Below are 14980 nucleotides of genomic sequence, written 5' to 3' on the forward strand. Positions count from 1 at the left end.
ATCTTGCACCACAGAACTGAACCTGTTTAAAACGTGGTACAGCGCAGTGTGCGAGGTAGCTTCATTTAGCGGGTTAATAAGACCTCGGATTCATCTATATTTAGTTGAGCCAGTGGAAACCATGCTAAAAACCCCTGTGGCTGTCCCATCGCTCTTCTCTCAGCACAACGCGATTGCCATTTTTTATAGCACCATGGCCTGAATAACGAGATGAATTTAGAAAATGAAGACTGCAGCATTGCTTGGATGGTACACGTTCTGTTCATGCATATGTTTTGTTGCCAGCAAATGCAACTACACATGATGCACAGTGTTGATGGATCTTCAATCATGCAAATCAAATCAATAGGGAAAAAGCTGCAGGTAAACAGCATCAAAGTCCTTCCTGCACAATTAAGCATCTCTAAGCTGACCTGGGGTTATGTGCTGCAGTTTTATGTCTTCATTAGAGGGCTTTCCACCCTCAAACGCAGCCTGCTGGTTGTGTGCATGCATACTTGCACGAAAGCCATCGCTATTATTATTACACAGGCTTAGGATAATAACCTCATCCTTAAATCATAATAGATTTCAGGAGAGGCAAAAAAATATTCCACAACGGTTTGTGTATTAATGGAGAGGAGGTGGAGAGAGTCTCAAGCTTCAAGTTTCTAGGACCTGTATATTAATGAGGACCTGACCTGGAGCTTGAACACCACCTGTATCATTAAGAGAGCCCAGCAGAGGCTGTTCTTCTTGAGGACTCTGGGGAGACTGCTGACTAGCATCTATCGCTGCCCAATAGAAAGTATTTTAACATACCGCTGTACTGTGTGGTATTCCAGCTGCTCTGCTGGGAACAAAAAAGATCTGCAGCGGGTTGTGAAGATGGCTGAAAGAATTATTGGCTCCCCCCTCCCAAATTTGTGTGACATCTATTCAAATCGTCTTCTCACGAAGGCCACAAATATCCAGCAGGACCCCTCACACCCCGGAAACCTCCTTTTCGCCACTCTCCCCTCAGGTAGACTGAGAACTCCAGGAACACGCACTAACAGACTATGGGACAGCTTTTTCGTGGACAGGCTGCAGAAGTTATAGTAATCCTATGTAACCCCCAGGTTTAGTGCAATAACAGATTCTGTGAAATAATGACCTCCATGGAAAAATGCACAAATGACTTCCATCCAAGGGTTTTGTGTTTTTATTGCTCTTTTCTTTATATACTGTAATGCTGCTAAGTGGATTGCTCTAATAGAATTTAGAAACATATGCAATGACAATAAAGACCTAACCTAACTTAAACGTATTGCTTAGTAAAAGCCCTAACCCTAAATATTAATCTTCATGTGTAACTTGTCCTGTGCAGCTTGTGCTATGGACATGAATGATACATACACTCTCAAAAAAAAAAAAAAAGAAAAGAAAAGGTACAAAAGCTGTCACTGGGGCTGTACCTTTGTACCTTATTTACTAAAGGTCCATATTAGTACCTTAAAAGTACATAATAATACCCCTACATAACAGTACCTAAATGGTACATTTGCCCGAGTGACAACTTTTGTACCTTTTTTCTGAGAGTGTACCTTAAAATAATATTCTGGGTTAAGATTCAGTTGACAGAATTTGTGACAATGTTGATTACCACAAAAAATATTTTTCAATTGTTCAGTTGCACTCAAATGTCTTTTTTTTTAAAAAGCTAAGAAAGACATTAGCTGCTTTTCCACTGTCGGGCCAGTGCGAACCAGTGCTTTCAGTGGTCCAGGCGGGGCTCATAGCCTCAGACTTGTAGCACCGAGCCCAGAATCACACTGCGTTTCCACCGTCGGGCCAGAAGCTCCACTTCACTAAAACCCGCCCTTTACATGCCTCTTTGGAACAATGTCATGCAATCCCATCATTTCACCAACAAAGAGAAGGTTTATCAGAAAACTAATCAGAAATAAAGGTGCGTTGTAATTACTGTGATTACGAGATACCAACTTGTAAAGAGCGTTCACATCCTCGTAGAAATCGTAGTTACAACTTGTGAACTGGGAATTTTCTGAGAGCTAGGACTTGTATCACCTGACCACCTCAGATTAATTTAGGCGCTATCAGGGCCGTGCACAGGTAGGTGGCCCGGTGGCTAGAGCCACTGCCTCTCTGCCCTCATTGGCTGAGGTGCCCCTCTTGATTGATTTTTCAAACGACTCGACCACAGACCACATCTCTGTTCATATGGTACGTAAACACTCAGTAATATATTTTGAAACATCACCCTGGTCGCGCTGAGTCAATATTTATTCTGATTACTTTCGTGTGACTGATCAAGTTATTATATGTAGCTTGTATGAGTAACAAAATGTGTTCCCCATGTGTCCAGATTTGACCGCAATAATAATGCAAAAACTGACACTTCAAATCAACCTTTAAATGTCAACTTTTACAAAAAGTAGTCTTTAATAGTCCAAATACTGTATATATCCAAATACATAATCTAATACAAGGAAGTGATTATGTTTGAAAACAATGTTCCCAGCAAGTAGGGAATACGAAGCCCTGTTTATAAATTTAAATATAGGGCTATACAGCCATGTAGTGGTTACATCATGGTGCAAAATTTTAGAGTAAATATTTAGTAAACATTTAGTATTGAAAAATTCAAAAATAGTATTCAAAAATATGATTGAACTAATATAGGGGATATATATAATATTGGGGAAGTCGTGGCCTAATGGTTAGAGAGTCAGACTTGTAACCCAAAGATTTAAAACCAAAGCATCAATGTTTTACCAGTTTTACAATAATAAGTGATACATTGATCATAATGAATTAATTATTCAGGACTGAAAATTAGTCACACAGAAATAAAGTGGTATCTACAGTTATTTCACAAAAGAAAGAGGACACATACTTATTCAGTCGCATCTGTTTCTGTTTATTTGTAGTCACAGACAGTATACATCACATTTAGAAAGAATGATGATTTCTTTAATTTTTTCCATCAAAATATGACCTGAGTAGCTTTAGCACTCTCTCCAGTCCCAATACATTGTTATATTTTTAGTCAGAGAAACAGAAGGAGCTCCCGAACAAAACTATGATTATGACATATTTTATGACATACACGGAGCTAAATAGGAACATCATACAGTCAGGTATAAAGAGACTTACTGATAGATAACATATGTAACTAAATAAATACACGATTGTGATATCCTATATGATTTGTCTGATTTCTTCAAGAAGTCGTATTTACCATGTTTACTGTGGTAATGGCTAGTGTGAATAGTCTTTTGCATCCCATATAAATATTTCTGCCTTGTATGGTGATCATAATCCACATCGATCTCAAACAGAAGTTATTTCAAACACTCGCTGCTGTCTGAAAGTGAGTTTGAGCTTTAATGCTGGTGTTATAGCTGTTAACTATATGATATGATCCACGGCGCTGACGCTCTCCAGACTCTGAAAAACTCTGCCTTTGTTCAACCAATCCTCAAGCCCGAGCTGGCCCGATTTGGCCCAAGGTTTTCGGCGGGCCAACAAACCCTGCCCGTTGGCCCCGAGGAAGCCCCGACGAGGCACGATCAAGCCCTGGAAGTGACAGTGGAAATACGACTGGCCCTGGCACGCACAAGCACACCCGCTTTTGGCCCGACAGTGGAAACGCAGCTGCCTCAATCAGCTCCCTAACTCCCGAGCTCGTGAATCAGTATACTGTATCGTGTACACGAATCCGGTCACTGCCCTGATAGCACATGTACATCACGGAGACGTCTATTTGACGTCTGCATTTACATCTGCAAGACGTATTTTTTTGTGTTTGCTCATCGGTATGTCAAATAGGGTATCAGATGTCAAATAGACATTTAGAAGATGTCTTTAAGGTGTTTATGATTTAGAATGTATGTAAAACTGACATCTTACAGACATCTATCAGATGTTTGTACACAGCAGATGCTTTCCAGATGAAGCGATTTTAACAGAAATCTTGCAGCCATACGTGTGCTATCTGGGTAATAAGTTCCCTAGCTCACTGCACACTGGGAAAGTGATTACTCAATTTCTGGTGACATGACTATGTACAATGTCAACGGACAGCATTGTAAAACGTCACCGCTGGTATTAATCAACAATAGGCAGGACCAATCTCTTTTTGACATTGTTTTTATTCTCTTTAAACACATTATTCTGTTACATGTACTTGCAACATTTTGGCTGAATATTAAATGTTAAATAGTTCATTACCTGTCTAGCGAGGTGTGCTTATGCTTAAATATACTAAAAGAGGTTTGTCTTTTAAAATCTACTATCGCGTGTCACTATATTTATCGAGTTGGCTTGTGCAGTTTATGTTTCGCGCTTCAGAAATGTGACATAATTTCTGGTAAGGGAGCATAGTGAGCACCGATGGTCCCTAGTTTTTGCGGTGCATTGAGGGATTTTTCAGGTAGTGAACGTTCCAGTGCACTGGAAGGATTTCGCGATTGAGACAGCCCTTAAAATGGTTGACTCCCTGATCAGTGCTCTGACTACTGAACTAGGGAGCTGATTGAGATACACCCACTAACTTTATTTATCGTGCACTTTCGGCTTTACAATTTTGCAGATTGTTTATTTTTTTAAAGTTAAACTAATTCAAAATATGAATTTAAAACTATAATAGTATCTTAAATGCTGTAAGTGTATGAGGCCAGTCCAAAAACTTAAAAAAAAAAACTCACTGTTTCAATAGACACCCACAAGATGCTATGCATGTGAACATGGCTTTAATGTCAAAAGTTTACTTCCTAACTTAAATCCAATTATTCAACTTTGTCACCATGATAACATAATGCCATAAACAGCTTATTGCTCTAACAATACAAGAAAAAGTGATTTTATACAATTGTAAGCTTCACATCTCTGCCTTTAAATCCTCCAAAGTTGGCCCAATTTACTTTTATCTTAAGAAGCTCACCTTAAAGGGTTAATTCACCCACAAATGATAATTCTGTCATTAATTACTCACCCTCATGTCGTTCCAAACCCGTAAGACCTTCGTTCATCTTCGGAACACAAATTAAGATATTTTTGATGGAATCTGAGAGCTGTCTGACCCTGCATAGACAGAGACACAACTGCAATGTTCCCAGGTCCAGAAACGTAGTAAGGACATCGGTAAGGACACCTGTAGCATCGTAAAACTGAAGTTGAGCCACTGATGTCACATGGACTGTTTTAGGATGCACTCACATACTAAAAGAACAAGCACATGCATGCCGTTGGTTTTTAGCATGTTGTTTGTGGTTGCTAAGGTGTTCTAGAAGGTTACTGGTCTAAACGTGTGGTCACATGAGCAATATTTCGGTGAAATTTGGTGTAAAAAAGGTCCATTGTCTATTGTCAATAGTATGGCGATGCATGAAGCACAACTCACACAGAAGTCACTTTCAAACTAAGCAGTTTTCTGATAGGGAATAGGGATTTGTTTGCCTTTTTCGCTGATTAATATTTAAATGACTGTATATTGTCTGAGAAATTATGCTGAACAGTGGCATATAAGTGTGATCAAACCTTAAGTCAAAAGAGTTCAGCCTCATGTCTCTGATCTGTAGATGTGGTTCGGCTCCCTCCATCAATGCAAGTCTAATGGAATTTTTGTACATTTTATGGTCCTGATGACTATTATCACACATTTCCTCAATAAGCCACACAGTTTAAAGACATATTTCCGGTTTAGTATAAGTTAAACTCAATCAATAGCATTTGTTGATTGCAGCATAATAAATCAAATGGAGCAAAATAGAGGTTAAAGGGTTAGTTCACCCCAAAATGAAATTTTTCATTAATTCTGTCATTCTGTCATTAATTACTCACCCTCATGTCGTTCCAAACCCGTAAGACCTTCGTTCATCTTCGGAACACAAATTAAGATATTTTTGATGGAATCTGAGAGCTGTCTGACCCTGCATAGACAGAGACACAACTGCAATGTTCCCAGGTCCAGAAACGTAGTAAGGACATCGGTAAAACAGTCCATGTAACATCAGCGGCTTAACTTCAATTTTGCTAAGCTACGCGAATACTTTTGGTGCGCAAAGAAAACTAAAATAATGACTTAATTCAACAATTCTTCTCCCCCGAGTTACTGTCTTCCGCCAATTTGGAGAGTATCACAACGCATACGCATGCTTTACCCTAAGTGTAAACAACGCTGATTATGCCGATTACGTTCATGCGCGCGCTTTCCCCCCTAACGTAAACAACGCCGATTACGCTCTTAGGTACTCTCCAAAATGGCAGAAGACGTAACTCGGGGGAGAAGAATTGTTAAATAAATTGTTATTTTTTGTTTTCTTTGCACACAAAAAGTATTCTCGTAGTTTCGCAAAACTGAAGTTGAACCCCTGATGTCACATGGACTGTTTTACCGATGTCCTTGCTACGTTTCTGTCTGGGAACACTTCAGTTGCATTGCTATCTATGCAGGGTCAGACAGCTCTCAGATTCCATCAAAAATATCTTAATTTGTGTTCCAAAGATGAACGGAGGTCTTACGGGTTTTGAATGACATGAGAGTAATTAATGACATAATTTTCATTTTGGGGTGAACTAACCCTTTAACCTCTATTTTGCTCCATTTGATTTATTATGCTGCAATCAACAAATGCTATTGATTGAGTTTAACTTATACTAAACCGGAAATATGTCTTTAAACTGTGTGGCTTATTGAGGAAATGTGTGATAATAGTCATCAGGACCATAAAATGTACAAAAATTCCATTAGACTTGCATTGATGGAGGGAGCCGAACCACATCTACAGATCAGAGACATGAGGCTGAACTCTTTTGACTTAAGGTTTGATCACACTTATATGCCACTGTTCAGCATAATTTCTCAGACAATATACAGTCATTTAAATATTAATCAGCGAAAAAGGCAAACAAATCCCTATTCCCTATCAGAAAACTGCTTAGTTTGAAAGTGACTTCTGTGTGAGTTGTGCTTCATGCATCGCCATACTATTGACAATAGACAATGGACCTTTTTTACACCAAATTTCACCGAAATATTGCTCATGTGACCACACGTTTAGACCAGTAACCTTCTAGAACACCTTAGCAACCACAAACAACATGCTAAAAACCAACGGCATGCATGTGCTTGTTCTTTTAGTATGTGAGTGCATCCATGAGCACGTGTCACATCTGCCTGGCAAATGCGTCAAGAAAGACGTGTGGACACAGAGTTTGAAAACAAGCCCAAGGACAAACTGTGCTTACACAAAAAGACTCTCTGAAGGAGCAGGAGGACAGAGCAATGTAACTGGAGAACAGTTTGAAGAAGCAAATTCAATTACCATTACAAGAGCACTAATGAAGTCTCCTCAGATCTGCACAGTGCTGGGTAGATTACTAACAAATTGTAGTCCTGATTACATATTACATGATGAAAACTGTAGTTAGTAACGTAATCTAGGTTACTTATTTTAGGAAATGTATTCTGGCTACTTTTTAGATTACTTTTTTTTTTTTTTTATCAAACTTGTTTTAAACTTACCATTAAACATACCATATTGCATTAAAAGAGCAAAGAGAAAGAAAATTTATTCAATTTTTTGACATCAACATCATAAAATGCATTAAACATTACATTAGTTTCTATAATATTTCCCAAACTGGGCTTAATGTAGGAACTGCAGTGGGTTTGTGAGTTGATATAAAGCTAATAATTAAATCATAAAAATGTTAAATAAATTGTTTAAACACTTGAACACTAAAAATAAAAATATTTAATTTGTTTACCTGCGTGTCAATGTGACCATTAAGTGACATTGTAAACATTGTGTGAATAATATGTAATCATGTAATCCATAAAAAAGTAACTAATCTGATTACGAGCATTATAAAATATAATATACTCTAATTACAAGCCGACCTACTTGATTTTTGGAATCTCATTCAGTTACCCAGCTTTGGATCTGCAGCTACTCACTAGACAACGACAACAAATCCACCCTCTCACCTCAAACAAGGGTGGATGGCAAAATGCTGATGGGTGCGCTTCACATGATGTTCTTTTCACAAGAATGAGAATGAGTCAAACAACAAAGTTAAACATTGGAGCAAATAGTTAAGGCAAATATTTAGGAGTTGATATGAGCTATGGACTGAAGCCAATGCAACCACACATAACAGACAGACATGATGACATTTTGACATGAGAACATTTTTAGTTTTACATGAGTGTAAAATGAATGAAAGGGCTCAAACCTTTTACATAAATACACAATCTATTATATAAAGTTCTTGGCTGAGGTAGATCTTCAAAACACTGCAGATTCATATCAATATCATGTCATATTCCACTACTTGTTGCTTTTAGTAAACAGAACAAAAACGACTTGTGCCTGTAAAGGTTTTGAAGTCATCCTTGAACTTTAAATGTACATTTCGAAATGGTTTTGTTGTAGGAAATAAAACCCCAGTCAAATAGCCAGAAGACAAAGAGCAGGCAGAAGAAGAGCTGCTTTTCTTCTAAATGTCCAGGGTAATATGCTCTACTGTTGAATCATTTTGTGTGTTAAAAGGAGCAATCCCTGAGTGCTCAGAGAAGTGTGCGGATTCTGGGAAACATTCCAGTGAGCGAGAGGAAGACACAGAATCAAACCTCCCTCATACTGACACATTTGGACCCGTGGGAGGCTCACCTACAACTGATGATGATAGATAGATAGATAGATAGATAGATAAATTTCTTTATTCTAATCAACGGCTTTTTAAAAAGCATTTTAATGTACTTTTGGATAACCTGATAGATCTGGACGAAATATGAGCATCACAACATTGACCCATAGATACATGTTTATTTAATTTTTATTTATTTATTTATTTTTATTTTTTTGACATCATACAGTATTAAATGTGTTGATAACGTTAGGGGTTCACTGAGTTAGATGTGATATACAGGGCTTAAATAAATGGTTATAGGGTGATTCTCCTGGTTTCAGAACTATGGACAGCGCCAATATATTTTCTTGACTTTTTGTCTCAGGTCACGCATAAGTTACACGCTTTGGGGGAAAAAATAATAATAAAAAAATCAGTACCACATTATCTTGCCTTGTTACGTCCAAATCGACACGATACTAACAATAAAAAACTAACATATTTCTAAATCCGCAACTAATCCAGGATATATTTTCTTGACTTTTTGTCTCAGGTCATGCATAAGTTACACGCTTTGGGGAAAAAAATAATAATAAAAAAATCAGTACCACATTATCTTGCCTTGTTACGTCCAAATCGACACGATACTAACAATAAAAAACTAACATATTTCTAAATCCGCAACTAATCCAGTACTGTGTTGCTAACACCCATCACATGCTGAAGAAATAATAATAACCCAAACTCCACCACTCCCCAAATTACCTAATGCAACATTGCGGGTCTGCAACATCGAGAGGATTTGCATAAAGATGAAGACCCCGCTGCGCTCCAAATGTCAATCAGAGTGACGTTGGTGCGTGTCCTTTCACCTTTATGAAGGTGGGGGCTCGTGCTCTTATTGACATTCTTAATGTAAGTCCGCGCCTTTGCCGTACGCGTGCATTCCAAGCACGTCAGAGACAACCAACGCAGCACATACAGCCATTTATTGATAACATTTCAACAAGATTTGCGTATTGGCAGGGAGCGAATTATGAAGGGTGATCTGACTCAGCTAATTAAAGCTTCAACACCCCTACGGAGGTCAAAACAAATCACTGGGGGACATAATCGTTTTAACGGGGTTGTTTCAGACATAAACATGAATCACTGCAACAAAAGGCTGATAAGTATCGGATATTACATCCGCAAACTAAAGTATGCTATCATTATCACTTTATTATAGATTTAGATATCAAATTATCGCAAAAAAAACGTGATAGCTTGGTGAGAGGGCGCCAAAAGACAACTGTTGCGCGAGATGAACTTCAACAGATTGCGTCCAGAAATTGTTTTAAAAAGCTGACCTCGTTGAAAGTCATTGTATAATTCGGATTCTGCGTAACCTACAGGTTGCATGGTTTGTGTAAGACTGATTTCTCATGCATTGATCTCGCCATGATGAACTGTTAATTCATATGCTCCCTCGCGTGTGTAATGAAATTAATGCAACACATGTCAGTGAGGGTTTTCACTTTAGGTTGCCGCCGATGCGCGTTCCCACACCCCTCCCCTAAACGGTGGGCATCGGTGACGCGCGTCTGGGGTTCATGTTTATGTCTGTCAGGTTTCCGATTGGGCGCCGTGTGGATGTGTGATAAGCATCCGCGCGCCGTGGGCGGGAACAGTCGTGTTTATAAACCACAGTACGCGCGCCGTGGGCGGGAAGACTGGATCGTAGCGATTCGAAAGCGAGAGGACACGCGGCAGCGGCGGGCGGCTGTGGCAGACTGGAGCTTGTGGAGGAGGCGCGGCTTCCACTGCCCCTCCACCGAAGCAGCTGTATGGACGACCACCTCAGCCTCCTCCACTCGCCTCCGCCTTCCTCAAGCAAGCACCGGGGCAACAACCTCGTGAACCACGGCTACACCGAAAACGAGCAAGACATCATGACAATTGTTGCTTGCGACAACATGCTGGAGGAGTCGGCGGCGCTGCCCGGGCACCACTCGCTGGAGCGCTACGAGCCAGACCACGAGTGTTGCGAGAGAGTGGTCATCAATATTTCGGGCTTGCGCTTCGAGACACAGCTCAAAACCCTGTCCCAGTTCCCCGAGACTTTACTTGGCGACCCCAAGAAGAGAATGCGCTACTTTGACCCACTCAGAAACGAGTATTTCTTTGACAGGAATCGGCCGAGCTTCGATGCCATTTTATATTACTACCAGTCCGGGGGGCGTATTCGGAGACCCGTGAACGTTCCTATTGACATTTTCTCCGAGGAGATACGCTTCTATGAGCTCGGGGAGGAGGCCATGGAGAAATTTCGAGAGGATGAGGGCTTTATAAAGGATGAGGTGCGTCCGTTGCCCTCTAATGAATTTCAGCGACAGGTGTGGTTGCTGTTTGAGTACCCGGAGAGCTCGGGTCCGGCCAGGGGCATCGCGATCGTCTCGGTGCTGGTCATTTTGATATCCATAGTTATCTTTTGTCTGGAAACGTTACCCGAGTTCCGAGACGACAGAGACCTGACGACGGTCGCCCCACTTCTGAACGTAACTAACCTTTACCTCACGAGTCCCTTCTCTGACCCGTTCTTTGTCGTTGAGACTCTGTGCATCATCTGGTTCTCGTTCGAACTGCTCGTCAGGTTCTTCGCGTGCCCGAGCAAAGCCACGTTCTCCAAGAACATCATGAACATTATTGACATCGTGGCCATCATACCCTATTTCATCACTTTGGGGACCGAACTCGCGGAAAGGCAAGGCAACGGCCAACAGGCGATGTCCTTGGCCATTCTCCGGGTCATCAGACTAGTCCGCGTGTTTCGGATTTTCAAACTCTCGCGGCACTCGACAGGGCTCCAGATTTTGGGGCAAACGCTCAAAGCCAGCATGCGAGAGCTGGGCTTGTTGATTTTCTTTCTCTTCATCGGGGTCATCTTATTCTCGAGCGCCGTCTACTTCGCCGAGGCGGATGATCCCGACTCGGGCTTCAACAGCATCCCTGATGCGTTCTGGTGGGCGGTGGTAACCATGACGACCGTGGGATACGGCGACATGCACCCGATCACCATAGGGGGCAAAATCGTCGGCTCCCTGTGTGCTATTGCGGGCGTGCTAACCATCGCTTTGCCAGTGCCAGTCATCGTGTCCAATTTCAACTACTTTTACCACAGAGAGACTGAGGGAGAGGAGCAGGCGCAGTACCTCCACATCGGCAGCTGCCAGCCTTTGTCCTCCTCCGAGGAGCTGAAGAAGACGCGGAGCACGTCTTCGCTCAGCAAGTCGGAGTACATGGTCATTGAGGAGGGCATCAACAGCGCCTTCAAGCAGCCCAACTTCCCCGCTCAGAACAACCAGAACTGCGTGAACATTAAAAAGATGTTCACGGACGTGTAGGCTTCTAGACGCATGTCTGCGTGATGATGGCAACGCTAGGTTCATGTCATGACTGTCAAGTGCTGCGGAGTGTGTCGCCCTCCATTTCCACGACGCAGAGGAAATGGTTACATGTCTAACGCGCCAGTCCCATGCAGTGTTCATCACCTGTTTGACTGAACCATTTCACTGTGAGGAGGAAGCCGCTATCGGCTTTCAGTCCGTTTGCTTTAGGGTACGTTCATTCATAGGCAATATGTGACATCAGTGTGGCAAGCCGCTTTAACATGTATTCCTTAAAACTAACTAGCATCTGTTTGTATTTGATTAGTATTTTTGATTACGAGTAGCCTAAGTAATTCAGTAGTACAGTTTTCAGTTGCTATTGTAATTTTTTTTTTTTCAGATATAAAAAAATGAAAATGTACTGGTAATTTTCTGCCAGGATATTATCATTTAATTTTTACATACATTTCCTTTAACCCTAAAACACAAAGCAATGAAGTGCAACATTCAAAATACAGGTAAAACACCTGTAAAAAAATAATAAATACAGAAAATTCCTTCATATTAATACAGTACATAATGCCCTATTTTTACAGTTTGTTTAACACTGTAGTACTTCTATTCAAATAGTCCCTCCAAATCCCACACTGGAAAATAAATGGTGTAGGATTTACTTTGAAAAAAAAAATCACTCTAATAGGTCTAATTACAAGAAACATTTATTTAAACATGACATTTTCTTGATTTTATTATTATTATTATTATTATTATTATTTTGTTCAATGCAGTAGTGATTTATTTCGTTGTTACTGGTAACAAACCTTTTGTCATTGAATTCTGTCAGGTTAATATATGAACTGTTCACTTCAGACTAGCATGCACTAGTAACATTTTTAATCTTACTTTAACTATACAGCCATTCTGATTAGTCTTTACATTTGACAAATTAAAAAAGCAATTTTATCTAATGATATACTGTAAGAAATGTTACTTACTGTTGGCATATATATGTGTGCCTCATAAATAAGTAATAGTATCTAACAAAGGTGTACTAGTAAAAACTGGAATAAATGCAGCAACCATTAGAAATATATCATTGGAAGGGAGCTGTTAATATATGTACCACAAATCCCCATACAATTAAATGACAAAAAATTAGCTTCCAGAAACAGTCAAGTTACTTGTTACTTCAGGAATGGTAACAGGTAGCAAAAGTAAGTACTAGTATCTAATGAGTAGTTTACTAGTGAAATCGAAAAGACACCAGTCACTACTGAATGACTTACTCGTAATAAAAATGTAATATTAACATAAAAATAGTTTAAGGTAAATGTTAATACGGCTTGCCACAAAATCAGTATTTCAGTCGATGACAAGTTAATAGCTATTCTATACAAATGCACTCATTGCATCGCATAATCTACTTTGACATAATGCCTTTGACTTAGTCCAGTTTATTTGCGCCAGAATAGGGAGGGAAGCGCTTATTATAATGAAAGAAGAGGTAGCCTATTTAAAGGTATTGTGTTTTTTCTTACATTTTGGACAAGCGTCACTCAGATAACATATCACTTGGTGGAATAAGTGTCTTAAATGACTAATTTGTGTGCTTCTATTGTGTGTAGTTGTCTCGTCGAGACCGTTCCATAGCAACCAGTGAAAGATGCAAAAGATGCTTTATGTCAACTTTTTTTTCAGTTTGAGATACTATTCATGCAGCGTTCAAAGATCTAATAATTAAAATCTAAAATTGTTCAGATTCAAGCAATGTGTACAGATCACTGAAGACAAGTGGGAGGGGAAAGATCAGAGACTGTAAGCGCTTTGACTGGATACTTCTAATCACGTTGGAGTGATGCAGTCTCCATAGCGACGATAGGATCCTCGGTAACCCGCTATTGTTGCCATGGCATCTTTTTTTTTTTTGGTCTCCTCAGTAATCCGCCATAATGTTTTGAAGTCTGGCTGAAGATTCGCTGTCTGGCTGGATTTTGCAAACTGGTGAAAATGGATTTTCTCATCTAACCAGAGGGCCATAACAACTGCAACAACAACATGAACAAACAGAGAACTCCAGAAATGTTCTGGAGTATCTTCAAAAGACCCCAAACTATTAAGCCAAACTCTGGGATAAAATGCAATACATGTGAAAGTTTCGTCACTGAATTGTTCTAGCACAAAACAAGCACAGTGAAAATGAATGGGTGTGATACACTGATCATTCACGAGGGGCTGCTGTATCTTCGCCAAACGCTTGGAATATTCCGCCATCTCTATTCTCCCATAGGATAGACATCCCGCCAAGTCATACGGAACAGGTGAATCCTACACCACATAGATTATTATTAGTCATATTAATTCACAGTCATTTTTAGGTCATAATTAGCCTAATTATGTGAAGTACTGACCATAATGCTGGTTTGTTAGCCTACTGCATGTGTGAGTTTAGTTTAGTCTTGCATGGGCTTCTTAGCATTTCTCATCATTTATTTTTTTACATGAACACTGGTGGTCTCCATTTTTAGCATTTTAAAGACTTTTAAGATATGAAATGCAAAGCTGGTGAGGCTATTAGTTAAAGTATGGCATTAAACACTAATTAATTGCCTTTTAAATGCTGTTTCATCCAAACATGGGCTGTAAGAGAGAAAGCTGCCCCACCTAAGCTCACCTTGAGTTGACATTGATTTGAAAAGAGTGTGAGTGATGTCACGACTATCGCAGTGCTGCCACCTTGTGGCTCAGAACAAAACAGTGGCCTTAACTGCATCATGACAGTCCGTTCTGAGCAACGTTTTAATATTTAAATAATATTATAAAATATAAAATCTGTGGTTCTTAGCAGTGCTATTTTAGTATATTTGATATACTATTATAACTTTATATATCTTGAATTCGTTTTTATTTTTATATTTTCCGTTTTCATTTGAATTTTATTTAAATTTAACAGTATATATATATATATATATATATATGGTAATACAGCTCTTTTT

General features: G+C 39.7%; 1 protein-coding gene across 2 annotated transcripts in view; it reads left to right on the forward strand.

Moving 5' to 3' along the window:
* Nucleotides 1–10209: 10209 nt before the first annotated feature.
* Nucleotides 10210–14980, forward strand: part of LOC107746331 (potassium voltage-gated channel subfamily A member 3-like) — a 7107-nt gene continuing 2336 nt past the window's right edge. The window contains exon 1 of one of the 2 annotated variants that reach the window (XM_016560480.1): nucleotides 10210–12216. In XM_016560480.1, coding sequence (XP_016415966.1) covers nucleotides 10446–12002 — 1557 coding nt within the window. In that variant the 5' untranslated portion in view covers nucleotides 10210–10445 and the 3' untranslated portion in view covers nucleotides 12003–12216. Of the gene's footprint in view, nucleotides 12217–13759; nucleotides 14306–14980 lie in introns of those variants that run through there. The other variant, XR_001640682.1, reaches the window with a different exon arrangement.

The sequence above is a fragment of the Sinocyclocheilus rhinocerous genome, unplaced genomic scaffold (genome assembly GCF_001515625.1).
Source record: "Sinocyclocheilus rhinocerous isolate Xijiao unplaced genomic scaffold, SAMN03320098_v1.1 scaffold2393, whole genome shotgun sequence".
Lineage (NCBI taxonomy): Eukaryota > Metazoa > Chordata > Actinopteri > Cypriniformes > Cyprinidae > Sinocyclocheilus > Sinocyclocheilus rhinocerous.